The sequence below is a fragment of the Corvus kubaryi genome, unplaced genomic scaffold, assembly GCF_017639235.1.
Source record: "Corvus kubaryi isolate FWS band 111438036 unplaced genomic scaffold, C.kubaryi_AGA036_p1.0 38286, whole genome shotgun sequence".
In the NCBI taxonomy this organism is placed as follows: Eukaryota; Metazoa; Chordata; class Aves; order Passeriformes; family Corvidae; genus Corvus; species Corvus kubaryi.
This window is the reverse complement of record NW_024581175.1, coordinates 1-11458: the sequence shown is the minus strand read 5'-3', so window position 1 is coordinate 11458 and position 11458 is coordinate 1. Positions and strand designations below refer to the sequence as shown.

Here is an 11458-nt window from a genome sequence, read left to right as displayed (position 1 = left end):
GCCAGAAGGAGATACGGCTCCTGGGAAGGACGGGGCAGTAAATTCTCTTCTGTGATTGTAAGGCTGTGAGTAGAGGAGACAGGAGAGCTGAACTGGTGGCAGCAGAAGGCCTTGTTGGTTAGGGCTTCATGGCAGATTTAACACCATCACAGCAGATGTGACCTCCAGTGGCAGTGATTCAGATGATGAAGACTCTTCCGAGGAGATGATGAACCCCACAGTGTTTCCAGTCAGGAGTGTGGCCAAGGATGAGACTGCTCTGAGTACGAGTAAGGAACTTCCACTGTCTTTGGATGGTTTCTTTCTGCTTTTTCCTGTCCTACCTGGTGTTCCTCCTCCTTTGCTGCACATATATTGTTTGAAAATTGGATGGCCTTCTCATCTGCTGTTCCCTTCAGAAATGTCTCTTTTGTGACTTGAAAATTATCTGAGGTCCATATGATTAAAATAATGCCTCTTCTTTTACTACTTAAAATTAGTACCTCAGTTTTATGCTTATTCAAATATTTGCATTTACTCATGATTTTCCAAGAAGAAAAAGTTTATCTTTCATTGTATCAATTTTTTTTAAGTGTTAAAATAATTCTAGTTCATGTTCTATATCCTACAGCTATTCAATAGCAGACTTCCTGTCTGTGGAAGATGCTCAGGTACTATTTGGGAACACCAAACCCCAAGTACCTTTTTCATAGGGAAGTGTCCACAAAACAGTCTCATATTTGCTACCTTCTACACTCTTCCCATGCAGTCTTTTAACATCATCTCATTTGTTTTGTGACCTCAGGTGTCTAGGCATGATCCAGTTATTACATAGCCTTATTTTCCTGGTATGAATAATCCCACCGTGACCATCTGATAACTCTTTTTTAATTCAAAAGCCGTCCGTACCTGAAATAATTTTGTCTAGAAACCAAAAAAAGGCCACATATGAAGGTCAAAACTAAATGCTGTGTGTCGCTGAAGTACACAGTCTGCTACTTGGCTCTATGACCAGGGAATGGCCCCAGCCCTGGGGTTTTTTTTAGCATAGATGTTGCTATGAATGACTATACTCTAATGCTCTTATTTTTACAAATATATTAATCTGATCTATTTCTGTGATTTTATTTAAGTACATCTTAATATGTCTGTTGTCTGTGCTCTTATTTACTCAGCAGTCACTCTTCATGAGCATTTTATTTTTCTGAAGATAGTGCAGTATTTACGTTTTTTCAGCAGTGTTTTCCATTTTTAGTAGAAAATGCAAAATCAGCAATTCATCTTGCTTTGGCACATTTGTGACTTTTTATTTTTCTTCCTCTGCTTTGGATAGTTCTGGTGTTTATTTATCTTTAAGACTCTGCATTTGTAACTTGTCCCACAGGTGTACTGCATTCCATACCTTTGATGGCCTAGTGGTGTCTGCATGTTCCATGGGTGAAAGTGTATTCAGTCTCTGGTCGTAGACTCTTGTGGAAGTTCTGTTTTATCTTTTTAATCGTGTTATAACTTTCTTGACTAATATTGGCTACTTGGTGGTTGTCGTTTTTTTGCTGACCATTGCTTTTTTGCTCAGTCATGGGTATTCTAACATTGTACTTCGTGGGTACTTCTTGAGTACTTAGCAAACATGTTTAACATGTATTGGGACATCTGCCATATTCCTTAGGCTCAGCATATTCTTAAAATGTGAGTTTAAGTGTCTTCAGCTGCTCTAATGGTTTTGCATTACTTCTACTATACATTATTCTTCTGATGGTTGTTTTCCCCATTTTTCTTGGGAAACTTTGCATCTGTCCAATGCAAAGAAAAGAACTGGTTTGATGTGAAGGGATTTGATAAGAAGAGTAGAGAGACTATATCTAGGCTATGCAAGAATTCCCATTTTCCGTCATCTTTATGGCACACACGGACAGTAGATTTAGAGCATAGTCAGCATTGAATCCTCCATTGTCCCAACAGCTGTGGACTCACAACACGAAACACTTCTGGAAATCACCACACAAGATCGTTGGAACCCCACCTTTGCAGACGAAGAGGAGCAGTATCCTAGCTCTGCTAGCAGGGGTAAAGCAATCAAGCATTTCAGATAATACTCAGATTTCTGATATAATTCGGTGAAGTATGACACTCGTGGTGCAGCTGGTTGTAATTCCTAACTACACTTAGTAGTTCAGTGTAATACCTTTACATTATTTGTACTAGAGCCGTCAAAGGTGGCATCTGTAACATTCACCTGTCACTCCAAGTCTATCTTATGCATCCAAAGTTAATTTCTTGCCACTTTTCCCCACATCTCTAGTATTTTTAAGTTTGCCCTGCCAGTAGTGTGCAATAAAACTGAGCAGACTTGGGCTTTCGGTGACCCACCTCAGTGAGAAAAAAAAATCCCTTTTCCCACTTAAAATTTCTATTGTAAAATCTGAAGACAAAAAAGGGAGCTAATGTTTCAAATACAGAGACTGTCCTAAAAGGATAATATACTACCTCCATATGAATGTGATCATTCTGCTACCAGTGTTAGTGCCAGTAGCCAACTGAGATACCAAAACGTTGAATTCTAAAATCCTCTGTAGGCAAAGGCTTACAGAGTGCCTTTTCAAGCTATTTTTGCCATGTCCTTCTGATTCTGAGATTGCTTTGAACAGCAGAAGTTTATATAATTGGCATTAGAACAGGTTCTGTAATCACGCAGAAGTAGTTTTGTAATAACTTTTTTTGGTGGTGAAGTATTGGTAGATCAGTTGTATTCATACATTGATTAATATTAACTCTTTTTTTGGTAAGATAGTATGTAAGTATTACATTTAATTTAAAAATAATGAATTACATTTGCATGAGTGCTCTCTTTATGAATATTTCCTTGCCTGAATGTGAAGATAAATATTTCTCCAGTTTTTCTCTTCTTGGGAAATAGCAAGTTTCTCTGTCTGGTGATTTATGACATATATAACAGGTCCAGCTCATTCTTTGCATTTAATCATGTTCTGATTAAGGACCTCAGCTTTACTTTTAATATACCACTCTTCAAAATGTTTGATACGTAAGGCAGATGTATTTCCAGCTGAGTTCTAATGCTCATGTTAGGGTTATTGATGTGTCTTTTCCAAACCTTCGTTAGAACATCTCTTATGGTGGTGGTGCTTCAGGTGATTTCTGACTGCATCTTCTGCTGTATAAACAACAGAAAGTTAGAGCAAGCAATGAATTAATTTTATTGGTAAGATCTTTAATTAATACAGAGTTCAAAATAAGTATACTTATCTACTTATATGAATCTACTTATTTCATTCATCCAATCTCAGAAGAAATTACAATTTCCTTAGAGCCAGCTTTGTAATTGTGCTATTGAGATACTAACTCAAAAGAGAAAAGCTCATCAGCTTTTTCACTTTAAAAACCCAGAATTCACAAACTCAACAGTTAAGTTAGTATTAATAAATATGAAATAGAGATGCAAGCTGTTGTTTCTATGAGCTCTTCTGCTTCTTGGATGTCTTTTATCTTCCACTGGTCACTGGGATCCTTTCTAGTGCACTTAAATCTTCTGCTGCTCCTGGTGATGCTTTTGTGTGATAAGGTTTCCAAAGGACTTTTGTTTTCTTTCATCTTTCATTTCACATCAAATGCAACAATGACAAGAAAAAGCCAAAACACAAAAGCCAAACACCCTTGTTATGTGGGCCATGATGATAAGGATAATGTGACTGATGTTGGGTATTTTGGTCATTATTGATTCAATCATCATCTTATCAGCACTAGTTACAAGTGAAAATGAAAAACGTCACGGAGCAACCCAGCATCCACTATTTCACAGCGTTCATTCTGGAGGGATCAGTCAAGAACAAAATCCTGCAAGTACCACTGGCAGTATTGAACAACATGAATTTACTACTGCAGGTGGAAGTTATTTTGGAAAGGAAACTTCTACAGGTAATATTACAGGTCACGTTTTAGTAAATTTCCAGGGTTTTCTAAAGATTTAGTTTTAGGATTTTTTACTAATGTTTTTGCATTCTGAGGCCGTAACATGGTTCTGTGAATAAACCTGAGCAATTCTGATACTAATTTTTTTTTTTAATTAGTCTATTCTTCAGACTTCTTCCTGGATGTTTCTCTTCTACTTGTTTTGTAGGTCAAGACTATTAGTAGGTTAATTCTATAACTGTCTCCTGCGTTTTGTGTTGCGTGTCATGCAAGCTTTCAACAAGATATCTACCAGGGTTTTGTCTGTAGGAAACAGAGAAGGTCTAAGTGGAAAAATAATTATATGTGCTGCATTTTTCACTCCTTTGGGAACTGTGTTCACTCCCTTGTTGCAAGTCATTATTGGACCTGGGATTTTTTTTTCCCAGTTTTTGTTAATGGCAGCTACATCTAAAAAAAATTACCTAAAATGTCTACTCATCCATCCTACTTTTGAACTATGGCAGGATGATACTAGTGATGAAGGAAAGAAAACAAAGCATAATGTTGAATAAGAGAGAGGCTTCTCTCTCTCATTGTTTGAATCAATTGAAGCATAAAAGATCAAATTATACTATAAATCTGGTAACTGAAAATTGACATATTTTAATTTCTGATCCTGTGAGCGTACCAAACTTATGAGTAAATGGCAGTTGTGCTGTATTAAGCACTGCCAGCAGTGAATGCACCACAGTCATCATCTGCTCTTGAGGATTATCAAGTACAGATCTCTGACAACTTGTTATACTACACTACTGTAGCAATACATAATGGCCTAATTGCAATTAAAATTGTGACTCGCACTCAGTTGTGGCAAGTTTATTGCCTTTTTCTTTTTCCCCCCTTACTGGGTTGAAGGGGTTAAAAAGGGTTATGCTTCTTACAAGATTTGGGTACTCTTTTGCTGTGACTGTCTAATAAAAACTACAGGTTCATTGATAATGGATAGTGTTTTTCCAAATAACTGCAATATCAAATATTCTCCAGTTGAATGCTGTCTCATTTATTGTGTGCACCATTCACAAATCTGAAGCATGAGCTAACATTCCCCTTTGTCATACTTCCTTGTTTATTTTCTTGGAGATTCTGCAACTAATGAAACAGTGAAATTTTGAGGGGAAAAAATTGGATATAGTCAACACAGTCAAATTCTGCAATTAAAATACTACTGATGGGTCATATCCTTGCAGTTACTGATGCATTTGAGGTTTTCAATCCTGCATCAGTGAATATTGGTTTGATATTCAACAATACGAAGTCAACAGCAAGATTCAGAGAAATTCTTTTGAAAAACAGTAAGGCACCTTGATTCTGAAAAGCATATGCTCAGTTTGAGGAAGGAGTTGGCCCTACTGATGACAGTAGGTAGCTTTTCTAAATATAAACCAGGATGAGAAGCAAATCTACTTTACTTCTCTTTGCCATTAAATGTAGTAGACATTGTGAGCGAGGCCTGTCATAGAGACAAGAACCGAAGAGGAGAATAATATGAGAAATGGATCTTTGTATACTGAGTTCATAATTGCTTCACCATCATCATAACAGCTGTGGTCCCCAGCCACGGGGCCAAACAGAACGACTCAGAGCAAGACCCGTTGGTGTATCCAGGCTGGGACAAGGGAAAGGATTATGCCACACAGCCTGCTATAACGGATAGAGTTATCCCTTCCACAGAGAACAATCATGAAAGAGAGTCTTCCACTACAGGTACTAGTAATAATGTCTGTTATGTGTGTTGCATCACTTCTGTCTCTCAGATGGCCTCTCCTGGAAAGATATTGCATTAACTTGTAGAGAGGAGTAATTACTGATCTCTTAAAATAATGACATAAACTGTAGAGTGATTCATTTTCTCTGTGCTCTGTCTGGATGGTGGTGAGACAGAAGATTTCAATTTTAGCTCCATATAAAACATTTGTTCTTTACTTGCCAACACCACTTCTAGGGCTTTCCCTTCCTTAATGAAGCATAGCTGTGAAACTGCATCCAGCTTGTTACATAAGTTATATTATTTGCTGCTGCCAGACTGTCTTTATCATAAAGTGGAATTAATATTCATGTATATTTGTACATCAAGAAGTTAATCCATTTAATTTGTGAATATTCATCTGGCAAAAGAGTGTTCTTTTCATGGACTTTACCAAAATATTTATCCCTCTGGTTCATTCATAGAATAATGAGAGACAGTAATCTATAGAACTGGCATGACACAGCATCATAATGCAGTCTCATATAACACAGTATTCATAACATCAAAATAAAGTTAAAAAAAACATGGTATAATCTCTTCTTCTGGAGGTCTCCCCTCTCCGTCACTGGGATCTGTGTATGTTGCCAACATCTTGCTCCATCATGCTGAGCGTAGATGTGGAGCTGAAGGGTCGCTCAGAAGCCAGTGACAGTGTGGAGGAAGAAGCAGAGGCCTTCATGTGTTCTTTCCTCTCTGTATTGATACCTGTAATGTAAAACACACTGTAACAGCAAGTGACAGTGTCTAGGAAGCTGAGACTCTGTAGCTAGCCTGGGATGCAGGTCAGGGAATCCTTCTGACTGCTGCCTCTGTGTCTTTCCCTGTGTCTACTGTCCTTGGGGAGCAGTGATGATGTACAGGACACAAGGTCTCACTTCTCTGCCCTTTTTGTGAAAAGGGTAACAGTGTTTTAAGGGGAACAGGAGGCTTGGATGGGATGGAAATGGGAAGGCCATAGCAGCACACACATGGAATTCACAGCTATTAAATAATCTGTGTTTAAACCATCTGTTATTGAACCATCATAACAGCTGTTGCCTCTCCTGATGGTGCCTACCACAAAGACCCAACTCAACCACTTCTGCCTTCGGATAATGCATCAGAAAAGAGCACTGAAGGCATCACGAATCCCACAGATGCCCCCTGGGATGAAGTCCTCCACAGGACCACAGCCAGTATGACTGAAACTGGTAATGACTCTCCTCCGACGGGTACCAGTAAAAATAATGGATTGTACTCATTTCTCATGTCTGGTGTGAAATGAGACATTATTTCTTCTGAAACTGACTTCTTTCCCTGTCTTTCTCATCTTCAAAGTGTGCATTCTTGTTGTGAAATTGCAGTGCAAAGGTTTTTATGATTTTGTTGCATGTGAATATCCCAACAAGAATTCCTGTCTGTTTAAGGATATGTTTTTTCTTGTGTGCCCTGTTTCTTATGTCCCCTGACTTTTCTCAGGTTTATTTTTAACTGAGAAAGCAGTTGCTTTTTGGAAGTGGCTGGTAGTGTAAATGTTTGGTTTTCATATCTGGTCGTTCCTGGTCTTAATATTTAAACATATTCTCTTAATATTGTAAAATTTGAAATAATTTACTGGAGTTTGTTCATGTAGTTCTGCAAGGTTCTAACTTAAATTTCTAAACTCGGCATGTTATCCATTTAAAATTATCCTCATTCAAAATACTGCTTTTTTATTTAGCAAAATAAGATGTATTTTTATGACACTGTAGTTGTTTGGAAATTCTTGTATCTTTTCTTCCTGCATTTTCTAAAGAAGAAATTTTAAGGAAAAATTAGCAGTTATCCTTTAGCTTTTTTCCTTCAAAATCCATTTTCATCTGGATTATTTAATCCTCAACATTTAGGATTCACCAGAGAGCTGTGAAAAGTATAGATTGTGTGGATTATAAATACTTGTGGATTAAAATATAGTTGTATTCTCTATCACCTACTCATGTTTTCTAAATATGAAAGAGATTCTGTAAAGTTTCCCAGTTCACTGATTTCAAACTTTATGAGGTTTGACAGATCAGCTGCAAATATGAAAACCCAAGCATAATTTAGCAATTTGTTCAAATGTTTTAAATTAAGTAATTCTAATCTAATTCCTGTGTAACAACAGGAATTCTTATACTTATGCTGAAAATAATATTGCTGTTTTCTCCCTTCTAAACAGTGTTTACTAGGTATTTTCAAAACTAATATTTTAGGCTGCATTGTGAGTATTAGTGAAGGGACAGACAACCCAAAAAGAGTCTGTCATATATGGAGGATATTCTTTGCTTGTGGCTTTGTTTTGGTTTTTTTTCTTCTCACTGCATACTCTACATGGGCTATTAAATAAAAAGGTAGAGATTACTAAAATAAAGAAGGAGTCATATGTAAGGTGCATTTAAAAAAAATTTTTGAAGTTAACTTAGCCATCATCACAACAGTCACAGCCTCCACTGATGTTCTGGCACCAGAAGACATAACTCTGGAAGCATGGGCACCTCACCTTGTGGTAACAGTTGCTTCCTCTCCTGATGGTGCCCACCACAAAGAGCCAACTCAAACACCTCTGCCTTCGGATGATGAGCCAGGACAGGGCACTGAAGGCACCACGAATCCCACGGATACGCTCAGAGATGAAGTCCTCCACAGGACCACAGCCAGTATGACCAAAACTGGTAATGACTCTCCTCTGATGGGTACCAGTAAGAATAATGGATCATACTCATTTCTCATGTCTGGTGTGAAATGAGACATTATTTCTTCTGAAAACTACTTCTTCCACTATCTTTCTCATCCTGGGGATCTTTATTCTTAGTGTGGACTTGCAGTGAAAAATCTGCCGTAGAATCTGTGGACAAGGCATAAGGGACTCCTTGCTGGTACACTTGGTGGTTTCTGTCCTTTGCTGAAGCATGTTTTCACATGATCTCCTAAATGTTCTGCGAGACATGCACTTTGGTGATTCTGAACCTCCAGCCTCGTCTTCCTTTCTTGTGCATCAGTGGGATCAGGCTGGATATGCTTTGGTCCCATGGCTGGTGTGGTGGAGGTGCTCTGGTAGTTCATCAGATGACTTGCTCCTGTGACTCAGCAGCAGTGCCGTCGCTGGGGAGTGGTGTCCCAGTGGTGAGGGCAGGGCATTCATAGAAGAATTACATCCCTTAAATTCTGCCATCAGTTTCTTACTTCTCCTTCCCTGTGTATTGCCAGGCAAGACTGACACAGGTGAGGCTGCTCACTCCTGAGTTACAGGGTCAGGTTGTTGCTGCTACAGTCTCTTCTTCTAAAGGTCTCCTCTTTCCATCTGTCAGTGGGATCTGTATATGTTGCCAGCATCTTGCTCCAACATGCTGAGCATAGATGTGGAGCTGAAGGGTCTCTCAGAAGCCAGTGACAGTGTGGAAGAAGGAGAGGCTTTCATGTCTTCTCTCCTTCTGTGCTTTGCATGAGGAAGGTGGAGGTGCTTTCTGGCTTGCTGTGGCCCAGGAAATGATGTGGGTGGTGGTTTTGTGAGTGTTCCCTCATCATGCCACCATCATGACAGTCGTAGAGTCCGTGGATGATGTTGACCAAGAGAAAGCAACCAAGGAGCCACTGGCACCTGGCACTACACCTGGAAGGGAAGGTGAAGAAGCAAACACCACAGATGGTTCCCCCGTCCATGGGAAACCTGGAGTTTTTTCAGACATTGAAGACCGTTTCATTCCCTTGCAGACTCCTCTTACTACCAGTAAGAACAATGAATTATAACCATTTTTATTGGTTATAATTTAATATGTTATTGTGGACAATGGCTATTGTCCAAAAATGGGTACTAAGCATAATTGTAAATGGTTGTCATATTAGGATTTTCTTTTTGGGTTTTGTTACTGGTTTTAACCTGCTGGTAAGATGTCATGAAGGGTTATCTCTTTCTGGTAAAAGCATTAGCTAAAAGGCCAAAAAGAGTGTTTTGCAAATAAGCTTTTCTTATATTCTGTTATCAGCACATGGTAACACAACTATTGAGGTGAAGAAGTGTAAACTTCCTGCTCATGTTCATACATTTGTGATAGGATTTTGTCTTTTTTTGCTGGGCACATATGACAGCCATGTAGCCCCAAACTATCTGTCACTTTTTCCCCATCTGTAACCTCTCTACTTTAGCTGAATACGTACAAAAGAAAGGTTATTCTCTGTGACACCATTTTTTCACCAGGTCTATATCCTGTTGGTGTCTTGCCAGTGATTAATTGTAGCTGTTACAGGGCTGTAACTGAGATTTCATTTGTGAACAGCTTTGTTTTTCAAAGGGTTATTCTTCTGATGAAGTTAGTGCAGTTAACAGTGTTTGCTTATTATCCTACATAAAGCCTTTGGTATTTTTTTATGTACGGTCACATGATAATAATACAGGAAATGAAGGGACTTTTCCTTATTCCCAAATGTAGTTTACATACAAATAACCATCCTAACAGTAAGGGATTTTTTCCAAATTCAGCTAATCCAAACACTGTTTTCATGCACTTTCTTGGAAGTTAGTGGAACCACCCCATAGCAGAATTTGGCCAGTGCTCTGTGGACATTCTTTGTACATAAACAAGATTTTGTACCTATATTTTTACAGCATTATACAGAAAACACTTGAAAGCTAATTCCCTTAATAATTAATTCATATTAATTCATATATTGTGAGGTAGAACTTGGGCTAATTGTTTTTTCAAGAATTTTGTATAAACCAGTATATTCAACTCTTAACAAAATTGCCTGGTTATAGTATTTTGACATAGGCATAGCACTATAAATGAAAAATATCTATTTGACAGAATTTTATTGGAAAGCTAAATTTGTTTTTAATAATGTCTTCCTACCAAAACTCATTTCTTGCATTTCACAGGCCCTATTCACTTAATTAATCTAAGCTGCCTTCTTAATTTTATGTGCAGACATTACACACTATGAAAAAATGTTTTATACCTTTCTGTTTTGAGCACATAAAACCTGTAAGAACTGGTTTCAGTCTTTTTCAGTGTGAATATCTGCATTGAATCTTTGCATTGTCAGTGCCCTGGCAAAAGGCTCAGAAGGCCATTTTCTCAAAACTCTCCCTTTTTTCATTTACCTTCTCTTGTGCTTTTTAAGAACACAGTATATGGGAATCACTAAGACACTGCCACTGTCGTCAAAAAGTTTATTTATTGAAGGGTTCATTCCTTTGTAATGGTGCCCCATATATGTGAAATGGAATGGAAAAGATTCATTAATGTATTGTTAAGGGCCTTCTCTGATCAAATGAATGGTTTGATGTACTGTACCATTTTGTTTCACTTGCTTTTTGTCTACAGCAATGTTTAAGCTGTGGTCAGACAACACACTAAGGGTCCAAGTCTCCATAGAATAACAAGTCAGTCCTCTGAAGGAGCACAAAAAATAACTGTCCATAAAGAGAAAAAAATCTAGTATGTTACCAAAATGAAATGTAGAGAGCTTTTGAGGATCCCTCCCTGCCACTTGAAAGCACCTCCCCAGAGCCAGAACAGCAGGGAATGTGGCTGAACCTTGCTTCTTCTTCTTAGTGCTCAGGGGAAGAGCAAATGTAGCAGGTTTCCAAGCACACAAATTTTAATAAATGTCTGAATGCCTTTCTAAGGGGTTTTGTGGAGGAGAAGCTCTGGCATTTTTCAAAGATGATATAAAGCACTTAAAAAAAATAATCTGCTGAGATGTAGTGTAGACAAGTTAGTAGGCCTCTCTTGGTCAGCTTTCTTTGGCTCTAGATCCAGACTCTTC

General features: G+C 38.2%; 1 protein-coding gene across 5 annotated transcripts; it reads left to right on the top strand.

Annotated features, from left to right (window-relative positions):
• The first annotated feature begins 6 nt into the window (after window positions 1-6).
• LOC121672148 lies at window positions 7-10473 on the top strand. 5 transcript variants are annotated; one of them, XM_042044679.1, is made up of 7 exons: window positions 7-269; window positions 1942-2046; window positions 3736-3912; window positions 5491-5652; window positions 6727-6885; window positions 8131-8391; window positions 9234-10473. In XM_042044679.1, the coding sequence occupies exons 1-7, from the start codon at window positions 206-208 to the stop codon at window positions 9437-9439; spliced, it is 1134 nt and encodes a 377-aa protein (XP_041900613.1). In that variant the 5' UTR covers window positions 7-205; the 3' UTR covers window positions 9440-10473. The 5 variants fall into 5 exon arrangements, with proteins under 5 accessions (XP_041900613.1, XP_041900614.1, XP_041900612.1 ...); XM_042044680.1 differs by having other exon boundaries at window positions 3721-3912; window positions 8131-8364; XM_042044678.1 differs by having other exon boundaries at window positions 3721-3912.
• The last annotated feature ends 985 nt before the right edge of the window (window positions 10474-11458 follow it).

Excerpts from the sequence above, each read along its gene's own strand:
- LOC121672148 (XM_042044678.1), top strand. The coding sequence starts at position 206 with ATGATGAACCCCACAGTGTTTCCAGTCAGGAGTGTGGCCAAGGATGAG. Across the intron at positions 3,913-5,490 it reads TGGAAAGGAAACTTCTACAG|CTGTGGTCCCCAGCCACGGG; the intron begins GTAATATTACAG and ends TCATCATAACAG. Across the intron at positions 6,886-8,130 it reads AGCCAGTATGACTGAAACTG|TCACAGCCTCCACTGATGTT; the intron begins GTAATGACTCTC and ends TCATCACAACAG.